Source organism: Montipora foliosa, chromosome 13 (genome assembly GCF_036669935.1).
Source record: "Montipora foliosa isolate CH-2021 chromosome 13, ASM3666993v2, whole genome shotgun sequence".
NCBI lineage: Eukaryota > Metazoa > Cnidaria > Anthozoa > Scleractinia > Acroporidae > Montipora > Montipora foliosa.
Window position 1 is genome coordinate 22,072,089 of NC_090881.1, and position 15,000 is coordinate 22,087,088.

The following is a 15,000-nucleotide window of genomic DNA, read 5'->3' on the forward strand; positions in this document are numbered from 1 at the left end:
TGCCTTCCTCCTCTCACAGCTGAAAGCCTTGCACGAGGTTTTCGTGTTCTTCGTTGCCAGCTATGGCGGAGCGAAAAGCTGCCATAGCCTTACAGCCACACTGACCCGGTCGGTGGTGGTTCCCCTCCTTCTTCCTTAAGAGGTGGCAACAGCTCGCTATTGTACCATCCATTGCGCTCACAACAATCTTTGAACAACTGAATGAACTTTTTACAATTCCGTCGCGGAACTCCCGAAGTCGAGAATTTCGGTAGTGTGACTGCTGCGACTCCGTGTCCCGACGAGGACGCCATGACAAGTTTTTCTCAATTTTATGTGTTCAGGGAACAGTGACCAAACAGTTAATCCCACTTTTCTGACACTAAGTTAAAAGCACACGAAGTCTAACCACACAAGATGGATGCCGTGTTTATTATACACACCCAAAGCATGCTGGGGCTTAACAACGCGGGGGATATGATGTAACAGTTGTGTTGTATTTCCATCACGATGTGTTGAGGTCTTCGTTTGGCATGCTGTGTTTATTATCACATAGAGGGACAAACTCAATGTCATAAAAGAACCACACCACACGAAATGTAAACACAGCAGGTCAAAAGAAGACCTCAACACATCATGATGGAAACAAACACGTAACGATCAAACCTTATTACATCATGATGGAAACACAGCACGTAATCATATTTAACAAACCTCACCACATAATGACAAAAACACACCACAAGACAAAACTTCAAGACCAAAAGAATGAAGATCACATAAGAAAGTTATAGCTCTCCATAATTCTTTCCTGTTCTCCACTGTATTCTACTACTTCATTTCATCATTACCCCTAAAACAACCCAAATCCTGACCATCTTCATTGAATTAATGAGATAAGTAGATCGATAATGCATCTTGCTTGGCGGGAAATTATCTCGCCTTTATGACCGGAAATTCTCGTCAGATGACGTAAATACCGCAGTTAATCACATTGCTGGAAGTGACAGTTGTAACTGCAAACAATCGTTTTGCATTTCACCGTGCAGCTGACGTCTATGCTTGTTACGAACCAGATTTTTAGGAGACTACCGGTACTGGCTCAGATTCGAAGTCGGCATTCGCACAACCCAAATTTTCTTGTCACTTGTAGGCCAGTGTGCAGCAAGATTTGCAAACTCTTTTCAAGTTTTGAATCTCATATTCGCGCAACCATCCTGAACTTGTTAAGGAAACGGATGAAGGAAAAGAGAAAGAAATTCTTTCTCATGATGATTCGGATGATCCGGCACATTCGCTCAGTTCAGAAGGAGAAAGCGACGCAGAGAATGACACGAGAGATACAGCTTCGAATGTCTTCGAAACGTTGCTATATTCATACTTAAACTAGGGGTGTAACAAATTGAGCCAGACTGCAGTGAGAACTACAAATGAACAAGCCCTGAGGACAGTTTATTCGGCCCAAGTATATCATATTTATGAATAGGTATTTATCTCTTGGAATGTCCTTAAACAATACCGGCAATGTTTAGTAATTTCTCATGGATTTCAGGTACTCACAAGGCTACTTTAATAATGTTTGTTTCTTCTGTGGCGGGTACTGACAGGATCTATTTTCATATTACATTACATTACATACATATTATATGTACAAAAACCACTATAAAGTGGTGTGGATTAATCTGTGAACGGGCAGTTACTATTAAAATTGGTGTAAAAGTAAACTTTCAACTGTGTAATTTTATGCTTGATAATACCCACTAACTTTTATCCTTCAAAAAGAGTAAAAACACCCAAAAGTTAGAGTCATTTTAGAAGATCATTTTAGTGTAATAGTTTATACACTGAGAAGGTGTAATTTTACATCTTAACGTTCGTAACATAATTACACTTTACTTTTTAGTGCCTCAGTTCTCTGGGAGACGTTTGACAAGACTTTCCAGCTCAACTGTCCCAAAGAATGTGGGTGCGAAAGGAGCGTCAAGGAAAAGGGGGGCTACTTCAGAGTCCATTGATTATGGCCACGAGAAAGAGCAGCTTACATCGGAGGCTATAAATGACACCACAGTTGTCAAAACAAAAGCAGCAAAGCCAAACATTCCCGTTCCAGCTGCACCTTTAGTACTGAAGGTTATCGCCCGTGGAATTCGAAAGTGTGCTGGTTGCAGCAAACACATCTCAAAAGTCATACCTGGCTATGACGCTGAACAGGACCGTACGATGTGTTTTGGCAGATTCGAACCTTACACCTATTGGAATGAAGCTAAGAGATCATCCAAGGTAGCAAAATCTGTGCGACACTATCATTTGAATCCTGTTTGCACAGACATACAGAATGGAGCTGTTAACATTGATGTTGGCGACATTACACCAGACGACAACCTTCGCGCACTGCTTTTGAAAAGATTTAACTACGATTTGCCTTAAAGGCTGGTTCTAAAAAAAGTAATGGACATTCCGACATCGACATATATAAGGTTAATTTTGGTCACCCGTCTAAGGGCCTGTTTATATGAAGCAAGCTAGCCCGGTTAGGCGGGCTGGCCCGCTCTGCCGAGATCTCAGCTAATGCCTATTTTCATTGTTACATCTAGGTTCGTTTATATGAGAAGGCGAGCTGGCCCTTGCCGAGATTCCGGCAAGCCGGTCTGAAAAATTCTTATGTAAACGGTCCAGCCCGGTTTGCCGGTATGAAGAATTTTCATGACGCTTGGGTTGCCTTAAAAACGCAGCCAGATTTGCGTGATCACCGGATTATTTTTCCGTCTTTTATTTTAAAATGCCATTCCGCACTTGCTAGAGCTAAAATGAACCGTCATTTCAAACTAAAACAAGAAAATTCACGAGTTATCCCTTGCGTGACTTTGACGATTACAAGGCACGTAAGTGAATGTCTGAAATTCATCCCGGTAAACCGGGCTGCAATCGTCCATGTAAACACTCCAGCCCTGGCTCGCGTTATATAAACAGGCCCTACGAGTTTCTATATGTTTCGTGTAAAATGAATGTAGCGCAGTCAACAAGCCGTTCCAAGGGTTTTCCTATTGCAAATTTAAGTTTTATATTCCTTTCCTAATTCGTAAAAGCGTATTTTTTTGGAGTGCATTTCGTTATGTGCCCCCCCCCCCCCCCCCCCATTAAAACAAACGACGTAATTAGTCCGGCTGCAGGCTCAAACAAAAGCTATCCCACACTCAAAAATCTTGGAAAGAGTCCAGTCCTGTTTTTGTTACTGGAAGGAGTTTCTCATTTCCAATGGTTGTCCTTATGCCGTTCAAAGTATTGACTATAGAGACTGTTTGGCTGGGCCTGCAGTAACAGTATCCGAATTGAAATTGTGCACCTTTAAAGGAAATCCCTTGGGAATGCAGGACGCCTTTTCTGACACTCGACCAAAGCACTGGTTTAAAGTATCATAGAGAGGGCTACCCCAACAGCAACTGATACATTACATCTTTCCATCTATTCCGGTATATAAAATATACTTTTTGGGGTTCTCGAACAGGACATTCCATAATTTGGGTCAAACCAAACCACAATACTTCAACGATCTGTAAAGTCACTTTTGGGGTTCCTTAAAATCATTCTACGCATGAAATTGTTATAAAGAGCTGACTTACATGCCCGGCATGACGTTCTGTCCTTTTGTTCATTCTGGGCGTTAAATTCCTCATACCGATTTGAAGCCATGCACGGCATGACAATCCGTCCTTTTTCATGCCGGGCATGAGATCCAAACTCAACCCCAGTCCCCTTCCTAAAAGTGACCCGCGGGTTTACGAGAGGCTCCTTCCGGCTAAGTCTCCCAGGCATGACGCCCTTTTTTTCATGCTATCGGTGTTCTTTCTTTAACGTATAAATTCTCGCGTGTTTTTTCATGCCCGCGAAATATACGTACCACATGCGTGGAAAGTGGTAGATACATTGCCTTTCGATAGGATTGCATGAATGGAGTAAAGGTAGGTCTTGTCTCCAACTTCAGTTTGCTTTTTGATGCAACTAGCCGCCTGCGCAGACATTCTTTTGACTCGTCACGTTGAAGAGTAAGATTGCGTGAATGATTGTTTTAGTGTAATCACATAGGTGATTATTTGGAGAATATGCATTTTCTTTAAAATGCAAACGTCTACAAGCAAGACTCGCGTTCAAAAAAAAAAAAACTCAACGACAATGCATAGGAGGGCTTGCTTCATTACTATCGTTTGGAGCAGGTGCACTGAGGTGCGGTCAGTATAGAATATGCACTGGGGACCGGGTATAAAACACGGACTGAAGGCTGCGGACTGCGTACAAAACACTGTGAAAAAGGCACAGAGCAACGAAATGGCGACAGGCTGACGACAAGAATTGAACCATAACGTTAAATTGTGATGCTATAAGACGCGGATTTTTTTAGGCTGCTTAAGACGACGATCAATAGCTCAAGGTTTTAGTTGAAATTGCAAAACGTTTTTATGTTGTATCTATCTGGGGTAAGAAAGGAAAGTTATTTATGGAATCCGTGTCGGGTCAACAGCTTTTAATATGTGTAGAAATCGAGAAATTTGAAGGACTTCACTGGGAGATGCAATTGTGGTATTTAGACAGGGGTCTATTTACCTATTCGCAAAATAAATGTTTTGTTGCGATTGATACAACTTTTTGTTCACCTCAGTGTTGCACGGGTCCATCTGTAAAGAGCACTCGACCAAGAGAACAACTGTTATAGTCCATTTCCTGATTTACGCGTACACACTACCGACTTCATCTTTAGCCTCTTACGCAGATTTTGCCGGGGAGTAAAGATTGCCTGACGATCCAAAACAGTTTTCGTGTGTTTTGAATCCATCCGGCCATCCTGGCTCGAACTACGACAACAACAGTCGGAGGACTTAAATATAGAATGTGGAAAATATACGTAGAGTTGAAGTATATGCCTAAAATGTTTCCGTTGCCACAACAATTTTTCCTCTCCCTCTAGTGTTAAACTCGTGGAGTAAAGTACAATTTTGAGATAAAATCACTGCGCTTACTTTCGCTAGCCCGGTCTATGTTGTAACTGAGCAATTCTGTGTTCGTGACAATATTTTGACACGGAATAAGGACTCGAGGCCTTTTTTTAAAATCTGTATCTGGGCCAGTACAATCCTTGTTTTGTTATATACTCCATATTTTGATACTCAGTCCTTGTTTCATACCTAGTCCGCAGTCCACGTTTTACACCTTCGTTCTATAATCAGTCCATGCTTTAAACCCGGTCCGCAGTCCGGGTCCCCAGTCCACGGTGTCCAGTCCATACTGTCCCCTTTTATACTGACTGCACTGAGGTGTCATCCGTCTTTCACCTGTTTTCGAACGACTAATTATTATTCACCAGCCCGACTCGTATTCGTTCACTTGCATTCGACAATCAGGCGATTTAGCTAAAATATAATGAGGCTGAGACCAGTAGACAGTCCAATAAGTTATAACCAGAAGTGGTTTGATCACAGATATGGAAGAATAACTGCATCTGAATGTTAAAAATGCTAAATTGCAGTCTCACAGTTTAAACAAAGGCTATAAGACAGGGAATTCAAAATGAAGAACTAGCCATTTCCCAACTTACAGAAAGAAAGAAAAACAAAGGTCACGAATAGAGGGACTTGAAATTCAAGTTCCAAGTTGGGAGAATCCCTTTGGACCAGTTGAGGTTAAAAAAAATCATCTTTGAAATGAAAGTCACAAGGGCTTAAATAATCAGTAGCACTCAAACTACATGAGTTGACTGACTACCCTATTTATATTCTTTCTCAGGTATTTTTACCCATTTTTGAGACATTGGAACAAACAACGAGAGCTAGCTAAAAACCATTTGGATAATGGGGTTTAGTTTCTCAGTAAAGAAACTGTGGTGTTAATTGCGTTGCGTCGGTCAAACAATCCATTTAAGTCATGTCAATTCAAGTCACCTAAACAATCGTCCAAATGGGGACACCCGATTGTTTCTAGGAACCAATAATTAATAATAACCAGAAATACTTTAGTGTCCCAAAGGAATTAAAATATCCCCTGACTGCTTTCAGAGGATAGAGTCGGACAGTAATATGTTATGATTTCGATCTTTCATCAACCCTGGCATTATGTCCTTACTATATAGCTAGTGGAAACTGAGCCTTACAAGAGGTGCTAATTTTCTTACAGTTTAAAAGATGGCGAACACTGCATCATCATTTTCATCCACTAAGGAGACGACAAACTATGCACGGTTATGTCGTCTTCTAGTGGATGTGGGAACTCAGGCGCTTAGAGACACCTTTGACAGGATACATCCCCCAAGCTGTCTGCATGGCATTTTGGCAAGTACGTCGCCAGCTTATACTACATTGGAGTCTCTGCGAAAAAAGAAGATTTTAAATGTTACACAGTGGGGAAAGCTGTATCCAACTATACCATCATCAGTCTCATCAGTCAGCTTTGACATTACGCTTCTGATGGTACTGCTAAGAAACATATGCGGTTTGAGTGCCCCTGCCAGCACTGGAAGCTGGGACATCCTTCCCCCTGCTTATGATAATAGCATAGAATCCAACATAGCAAGAATCAAGTATTACAGAAACAATGTCTATGGTCACGCTACCCAGGCATCCGTTGACGAGCCAACATTCCTTGCATTGTGGCTTGAGATCAGCAATGCATTGTTAGCACTTGGATCTTCAGCAAGTTATACATCTGCGATTAACCAACTGAAGACTGAGTGCATAGATCCTGATGTTGAAGAGCACTATCGTGAGTTGCTTAAAGAGTGGAAGAAAGATGATGATAGTACCAAGGAGAAGCTTGAACAACTTGAAGGTACACAACCTAATTAATGACCATTCATTAATAAATATAACTGCATTTGATCCTTTGACACTTCCTCTTTTCTGTGCATTCGTTGCTGTTTTTCCTTGAGAAGAGGAAAGAGTGCTATAATGTTACAATAAGTTAATTTAAATTGATGGCTCTTGATCCTTGTCAATAAACACATTGAACTGAGAATTAATATTATTTCTGAAAGAACATGGCAAAATCAGGAAAGAGAAGATTGAAGACTATTGTAGGTCCATTCAACTGGCTATATATTATGTTTTAGTAAAATCCAACTAGTGGTCTATTATCAATGCTGCGTTCTGATTGGTTGCGCTACTAGTAGGCTATTTGTTATAGCCCACTAGTAGCGAAAAGCGCCGGCTTTGAAAACCAAAACAACAATTAAAGTCTAGCTTTAACTAGCGAAAGATGTTTTATCTCGATGTTTTTTTGACCAAATAGTTGGATTTTACTAAAACAATTATTCCTCTCGCCCTCATGGCCTCTGAGTCAATAGCCCATTCGGCCTTCGGCCTCATGGGCTATTGACTCAGAGCCCATTCGGGCTCGAGGAATAATTGTTAAATATTATATTATATTATATTACTACTTTCGCTTCCTCCAGCTGATACACTCTACTCCCACTAAGGAACAACATTCAACTTTAGGAAGTAATGTTTGCATTAAAATTTAAGTGAAGATTTTTCTTAAAAGTGTTTGTATCAGAACAAATTAAATTTTTAATTCACTCATTTTACTTAAAATTTTCGCGAGCACCACAGTCTTAATGATTGTGATGTGTAACGGTTGTCTTATTGTTCTGATACAAAAGGTTTTTGTATATTAACGTTAGTGCAACAGTAGCATGTCACAATTATTCCGGGAAATTTTTAAAGTGGAGGCGATACTGCAATAAATTTTTTTCAGATACATTTTTTTTAAGTTCAGGAAAATTGATTGAAGACATCATTTCCTGTGGTTTAATGTTATTTTTTGTTGGAGTGGGAACTATCTTCAAGCTATAGGACATTTGCATGATGATGCCATTTGAGTTTAAGTCCCAGAATCCTTCAGGTTTTTCTTGTCTTATGCTACTTAGAGCTGTTGTTATTTTTACCCGGCTGGGAACACAAAATTTAAATAAGAAAAGAAAAACAAACTGCTTTCTGGTAGTTGTAGTCAAAAGACGCTGCCATGAAAGTTGCCTATTGAGACCATTACTCCTATTGAGTTACTGAGAACTGCTGGCTTTGTTGGCTATAATTTGCTCGTTTCTATCCTTTTTTCTCATCATTTCTCTTTTTTTTTTTTTCAATAATAAAGAGATACTGATAAGAAAGTTAGAGACACATGAAGGGCGCACCCAGAACAAACTAAAAGAGATCCAAGGTAGGTTGAGGAGAGTCTTGAGCTATGCTTATGAATCAAATTAAGAAGACTTTGTATTTAGGAGAGCACAAATTTGTATATTAAAAGAAAAGGCAAGAAGTAACTGACTTCCTTTATTGCCTGTTTGGTTTTCCTACTAGAATCACTCGAGCAGTGGAAAGCAGAAGGAAGCATTACGCAGATTGAGTTGAACAAAATAAAAGGTATGCACTTAACGATAAATAGGCTTCAACCAAAACATGAAGGTAAATATGACAGTGGATGGTTGAGTTTTAGGACAACTGACATTGTGTACCTAAAGGTCATAAGAGATGACTTGATGTTCAGATAACATACCATTTGCAAATATTATAGTTATGGAGATGGTGCAATGTCAACCCCGGTAAATGTATAAAGAAACTCTTGTGAAGGAGCACCTTGATTTTTTCGAGCATCCCCAAGTCAACCACCTAAGTGAGCAAATGTCAGAATGATTCATGTTTTGAAATTGCATCGTTATAATTAGACTCTGTAACTGCGTGATACAGTTCTACTCAAAGACCCACATTTCACCCTTGCTCATCACAAAGTCTCCAGTAGCTGGGAGTGTCGATCGTTGGTTCAAATGCCCTCTGGAACTCGGAGTTTCCGAGTTTCCCATTGATGAAATTTCAAAACATATATCATCCCCAAGTCACCATTGGAATTAGAAACATTTCTCCAATTTCCCATGCAGCTCTTTCACTATCAGCTGTGCGATAATAATAATGATGATGATATTGGTAATGATAGTAATAATGAAAAAAGAATGAAGCAGTGATAGCGTTGACGATGAAGTTGAAAGTTCAGTAAAAGCACAGGCATTTTAAAGCTTTTGTTATACTTCCCAAAAGAGAAAAGGACCTTTTTCTGCCTGTTGAACGTAACGTTGGTCGCCTGGTTGGTCGAAATGATCATTTCTCTTTTTACCTTTTCTCTCATGATCAGAGTCTTCTTTCAGTGAGGAAATCTGTAGAGCAAAGCTTCAAGAACATTATATAAAAACATCCAAAGTGCGAACGTCTGTTTGGTCCAGGTCGTCTCTTGTAGATATTGATCAAGTCTACACCCGGCTGTCTGTAACACAAAGAGAAACCACCTTAACTGGGTCAAAACAGAAAAAGATGGCTCACTACAGTGACCTCTTCACGCCAATCGGTAAGGGAATTAACCCAAAGAGGATTCTTGTGCAGGGAGAGACGGGAATTGGTAAAAGCACTTTTGCGAAGAGGCTGGCGATCGACTGGGCTCGACTTGATGACACTCACACTGAAGATAAGCAAGCCGCTGTTCTGAGGAGGTTCAAGCTTGTTGTTTTCGTTGACCTCAAGGAAGTGTCGAAATGTCAAAGCCTCAAAGATGTCATTTGTAACTCGAAAATGTTTGCCCGTGAAGACAAATGGTTAGTGGACGGTCTTCTGAGTTATATGACGAACCATCAAGATGAAGTTCTTCTGTTGCTGGATGGCTATGATGAGTATCACAGTGGACACGAATCTCAAATCTTTGACATATTCAGAGGAAACGAATTGAGAGACTGTTGCGTGTTGATAACAAGCCGAATTTCCAAAGCTGGTGAGCTCCAAGAATTCCAAGACCTGCTTGCAGAAATAACAGGATTCAGTAAGGAGGACAAACTAACCTATCTAACTCGACAGCTTGGTGACAAAAGAGATGCCAGAGATTTGTATGATCACTTGGAAGAAAACGACCTGCTAGACCTTGCAAAAGTTCCGTTGCTTTTGCTGTTCTTTTGCACGCTGCGGAAGATGGGACAGTTAGAAGGCTTGTCGAAAACGAAAACAAGCTTATATTTAAAAATTGTCCAGCAGGTTTTAAGTCACAACCAAGGAAAGAACACCCCTCCTCGCTTTAGCACAGTAGAGGATAATTCAGAGATCCTCAATCAAATCGGTATGGTGGCGTTAGAGTGTCTTTTAAACGATGACCACATCTTCCCATATGGTAAACTTTCTTCTGAAGTCCTTTGTGAAGAAAGTGTTGTCATTGGTTTACTTCAAGTAACTGAGTGTACAGAAAGCTTGCAACCAACGGAAATGGTTTCTTTCATTCATAAGAGCATACAAGAATTCTTAGCAGCCTGGTACGTGACTCACAAATGTATACCTGATGGAAATCTCGGTTTGATTGAAGAGCACACTCAAACCTTGGAAGGCTGTCGCGAGTTCGAGAACGTTTTTCTATTCATATCTGGGCTTAGTGATGAAGGAGCAGCGAAAGTGTTTGATCATTTGAAGTCAGTGAGAATAAACGATCCTTCACTTGATATATCAGAAGCGATACCTGATGAAGACCACAAATACAAGCCTCTAGATGACACTGTTGAGCTCGAGAGGCACGTGCACTTGAGTCATTTGGTTTTTGATTGCTTTGAAGAGGTACATTCAAAGCAAGAGCTTGCAAAATTTTGCGTTGATTGCTTCGGTGGTATTTTAGTTCTCGCATTCCCACTCTCTGACCTTGCGTTATTGTTTTCTGGTGTAGATTCTTGGACTTTTGTTTTTGATCGTGGTTATTACTGTTTCGACTCAAAAAGTTTTATTTTAACTCAGTACAAGGTTGTAGAAACACTGAACTACCTTGAGGCCTCAGTGAAGATAACTGAGAATTCTGAAAATGTTCCCCTTGGAGTATTTTTGAGAAAGTTCCTCGACGTTGACTGTGAAGTGTGTGGTTTTTCATCAATCCTTCATATCCACGACGGTGATATCAATGTATATTTCAGAGATGTAACACTGCATTGTGCTGCCCATGCCAGACTATTCACAGAGAGTTCACAGGCTGCTGCTTTACCGTGTCATTCGGCAAATTTGGTTGCAGGAAAGACATCTCTTGAGTTCTTAAGTACGTTTCGGTGTTTTGGACTTTCTGCAGTGAAAGATCTTGGTGCTGTGATCAAAAATTGCACCTATTTGATGAGTATCGACGTTCATCGTATGGGAGACAGTGTTTGCGAATTGTTGCAACAGCTCCCAAACCCTAGCAAGTGTGATTTAAAATTGGATTGTCTGTTCATGTCAAAAGGAGCTGAAGAACTCGCTGAACTGTTGCCAAGTTTTGCAAACATCACCGAACTTTGTATTTGCTTTGTTGGGTTCTGTGCTGAGAAAGTAATCATGAAGTTGGTTTCCAGTATCATGCACAAGAGCCTCGTAAACGTGTCGCTATATCGAATCCATGTGACTCCTGCAGTTGCCGCAGCGATCGGTCTTTCGCTCCCGAGATTGTCGTCCTTACAACATTTCCGTTTAGTTGGCACAGGTGATACCAGTTTAAATGTTGAAGACATGTTGGCCCTTTTTGGCAGAATAGACAAAGACATGCCATTGAAATCGTTAACGTTCAGCAATGTCAGTGTTAGTGGGAGTCTCAATCCACTAACCAGAAAACTTTTATTTTTTCCGCATTTGACAAGGCTAGACCTTGAATGTTTGGATTTGGATGAATATGACCTGCAAGATTTGGAAACGACCTTTAGTGATATCCCAAACCTGGAAAGCCTGAGCCTGAGAGGTAACGCTTTGGATCACTTGCAAAAACCCCTCGCCTCATTCTTAATGAAACTTCGTGAAATCAAGCACTTTCGTTGCTGGGGTTGCAAATTGTCAGGAGAAACTTTACGAATTCTTAAAGAAGCACTTCCCCATTTATCCACATTTTCCGAAACCTCCATTGTTGACTGATTGGCCAAGGCATTGACGTCGTTCCAAATGCTGTGCGACAAGCAAGCAGAGTTGAATTGGTTTTATTGCCTTTTCGGTGTCAAGAGGACCTTACTTTAATCAGGAAACTACCAACACGATCCACGTTGTGGACTCCGAGTTTGTATTTACTAATACCGACTTTTTTAGAAGACATTTTCGAGACGCAAGAATGCGAAAAACGCCAACAATAAACGATCCTTCACTTGATATATCAGAAGCGATACCTGATGAAGACCACAAATACAAGCCTCTAGATGACACTGTTGAGCTCGAGAGGCACGTGCACTTGAGTCATTTGGTTTTTGATTGCTTTGAAGAGGTACATTCAAAGCAAGAGCTTGCAAAATTTTGCATTGATTGCTTCGGTGGTATTTTAGTTCTCGCATTCCCACTCTCTAACCTTGCGTTATTGTTTTCTGGTGTAGATTCTTGGACTTTTGTTTTTGATCGTGGTTATTACTGTTTCGACTCAAAAAGTTTTATTTTAACTCAGTACAAGGTTGTAGAAACACTGAACTACCTTGAGGCCTCAGTGAAGATAACTGAGAATTCTGAAAATGTTCCCCTTGGAGTATTTTTGAGAAAGTTCCTCGACGTTGACTGTGAAGTGTGTGGTTTTTCATCAATCCTTCATATCCACGACGGTGATATCAATGTATATTTCAGAGATGTAACACTGCATTGTGCTGCCCATGCCAGACTATTCACAGAGAGTTCACAGGCTGCTGCTTTACCGTGTCATTCGGCAAATTTGGTTGCAGGAAAGACATCTCTTGAGTTCTTAAGTACGTTTCGGTGTTTTGGACTTTCTGCAGTGAAAGATCTTGGTGCTGTGATCAAAAATTGCACCTATTTGATGAGTATCGACGTTCATCGTATGGGAGACAGTGTTTGCGAATTGTTGCAACAGCTCCCAAACCCTAGCAAGTGTGATTTAAAATTGGATTGTCTGTTCATGTCAAAAGGAGCTGAAGAACTCGCTGAACTGTTGCCAAGTTTTGCAAACATCACCGAACTTTGTATTTGCTTTGTTGGGTTCTGTGCTGAGAAAGTAATCATGAAGTTGGTTTCCAGTATCATGCACAAGAGCCTCGTAAACGTGTCGCTATATCGAATCCATGTGACTCCTGCAGTTGCCGCAGCGATCGGTCTTTCGCTCCCGAGATTGTCGTCCTTACAACATTTCCGTTTAGTTGGCACAGGTGATACCAGTTTAAATGTTGAAGACATGTTGGCCCTTTTTGGCAGAATAGACAAAGACATGCCATTGAAATCGTTGACGTTCAGCAATGTCAGTGTTAGTGGGAGTCTCAATCCACTAACCAGAAAACTTTTATTTTTTCCGCATTTGACAAGGCTAGACCTTGAATGTTTGGATTTGGATGAATATGACCTGCAAGATTTGGAAACGACCTTTAGTGATATCCCAAACCTGGAAAGCCTGAGCCTGAGAGGTAACGCTTTGGATCACTTGCAAAAACCCCTCGCCTCATTCTTAATGAAACTTCGTGAAATCAAGCACTTTCGTTGCTGGGGTTGCAAATTGTCAGGAGAAACTTTACGAATTCTTAAAGAAGCACTTCCCCATTTATCCACATTTTCCGAAACCTCCATTGTTGACTGATTGGCCAAGGCATTGACGTCGTTCCAAATGCTGTGCGACAAGCAAGCAGAGTTGAATTGGTTTTATTGCCTTTTCGGTGTCAAGAGGACCTTACTTTAATCAGGAAACTACCAACACGATCCACGTTGTGGACTCCGAGTTTGTATTTACTAATACCGACTTTTTTAGAAGACATTTTCGAGACGCAAGAATGCGAAAAACGCCAACGAAATTGCAAGTTACAGATCACGACTAAAGAGGTGAAATCTGAATGGTGGAATCGTTGTATTTGAACTAATAAGAAAGAATGCGAATGTGTAACTAGTGCCACTCCTCATCTGAGTAAAAGCACGGGTTTCGAAAGAAAAAAGTCTACTAGTCAGAGGAGAATGGTCGCAGCGTTATTATTTTCAGACGATGGGAAAGAAAAAAGTCACTCGCATCATCCTACGTATCGGATTATCGTTTTTACTCATGCGCAGTACAGCGCATGAGGTATAAAATGCCCTTCGTTTCTTGTTTTCCGTGTGACATTAGTGCATGGAAATTTATGCTTGCATACATTTACATACATTACTGTAACTTTATGTGGGGCGAGGGGTAGGGGATTATTCAAAACAATTAATAGCTGCTGAAAAATGTATTGTTGAGTCAGAAAAATTAATAGATAGACGTGAAAAGAAGTATTAGAGTCTTAAGATGTATGTATGCTTGGAATATCAGTCCATTTTGCATGAAAAAATAAACAGTGCGTGTTTGAAGAAATCAACCATCCCTCCTTTGTTTCAAGGCCTTAAGTAGACTTGCCACAATTCCACCTCACGAGAATCCCGGGAGAAAATATTTTGGCGAGCGAAGCGTGACTTTTCGGACGCGAATGTAAACGAGACGAAGGACTTTTGAAAGTCTAGCCCTTAAGATGTGTCATTTTCTCTTGGATGTGCATGGTCGCGCCCGAATCATCGCATCTTGACTGTTCAAACTTTGTGATTGTAGTCGCGGTCGTACGGCCCGGGTCGTACGGATCGAGCTGTTAGAATAAATATTTTTCGATTGTTTAGCCAAAGGTAAGTTGTTGACATTAAAGACAAAATTATATAAATTTGTTCTAATTTGTTTACAAATAAACACTTTGCACGAGAGCGGGGATCGAAATAAAGGTCATTCAAACTGATCTCCATCAACATGCCGGTCATCTCAGCTCCTAGTGATCTTTGAGAACCTTACAGCAGCTTTGAGCGAAACTGAGAATACCTGAGAAAAACTGATCCGACTTTTAGCAATCTGAACTGTTCTTAGAACTACTGTTATTGTCAGTATGGGCGTGCGACGAAGTCAAAATGGGGAATTCTTTCAACAATACAGACTAGTCGTTGATATGCATTCTGTTTATTTGCTGGCAAAGGAATTTAAAGGATGCTTCAAGGGGAAATTCTGGTTTTCTGTCTTATTTTTGTTTTACTTAGAGGCCATTTA

General features: G+C 40.6%; 3 protein-coding genes across 5 annotated transcripts in view; all 3 read left to right on the top strand.

The window, feature by feature from the left end:
• The window catches only part of LOC137983651 (uncharacterized), a 26,900-nt gene extending 23,293 nt beyond the window's left edge, over window positions 1-3,607 (top strand). For all 3 annotated transcript variants that reach the window (XM_068830814.1, XM_068830813.1, XM_068830812.1), the window contains one exon: window positions 1,883-3,607. In XM_068830814.1, coding sequence (XP_068686915.1) covers window positions 1,883-2,406 — 524 coding nt within the window. In that variant the 3' untranslated portion in view covers window positions 2,407-3,607. The remainder of the gene's footprint in view (window positions 1-1,882) is intronic.
• Window positions 3,608-6,149: 2,542 nt separating this feature from the next.
• On the top strand, window positions 6,150-8,509 carry LOC137981836 (E3 ubiquitin-protein ligase DZIP3-like). The gene is made up of 3 exons (XM_068828878.1): window positions 6,150-6,792; window positions 8,146-8,178; window positions 8,319-8,509. Exons 1-3 carry the CDS (start codon window positions 6,150-6,152, stop codon window positions 8,507-8,509), a joined length of 867 nt encoding a protein of 288 aa, XP_068684979.1.
• Window positions 8,510-8,564: 55 nt separating this feature from the next.
• On the top strand, window positions 8,565-13,723 carry LOC137981837 (NACHT, LRR and PYD domains-containing protein 14-like). Its single transcript, XM_068828879.1, has 3 exons — window positions 8,565-8,631; window positions 9,145-11,730; window positions 12,347-13,723. Exons 1-3 carry the CDS (start codon window positions 8,565-8,567, stop codon window positions 13,543-13,545), a joined length of 3,852 nt encoding a protein of 1,283 aa, XP_068684980.1. The 3' UTR covers window positions 13,546-13,723.
• The last annotated feature ends 1,277 nt before the right edge of the window (window positions 13,724-15,000 follow it).

Coding starts and splice junctions, on each gene's coding strand:
- LOC137981836 (XM_068828878.1), top strand. CDS start 6,150: ATGGCGAACACTGCATCATCATTTTCATCCACTAAGGAGACGACAAAC. Junction 6,793..8,145: donor GAAGCTTGAACAACTTGAAG/GTACACAACCTA, acceptor AGACACATGAAG/GGCGCACCCAGAACAAACTA. Junction 8,179..8,318: donor CAAACTAAAAGAGATCCAAG/GTAGGTTGAGGA, acceptor TTTTCCTACTAG/AATCACTCGAGCAGTGGAAA.
- LOC137981837 (XM_068828879.1), top strand. CDS start 8,565: ATGTATAAAGAAACTCTTGTGAAGGAGCACCTTGATTTTTTCGAGCAT. Junction 8,632..9,144: donor TCCCCAAGTCAACCACCTAA/GTGAGCAAATGT, acceptor TCTCATGATCAG/AGTCTTCTTTCAGTGAGGAA. Junction 11,731..12,346: donor GGAAAGCCTGAGCCTGAGAG/GTAACGCTTTGG, acceptor TTTCTGGTGTAG/ATTCTTGGACTTTTGTTTTT.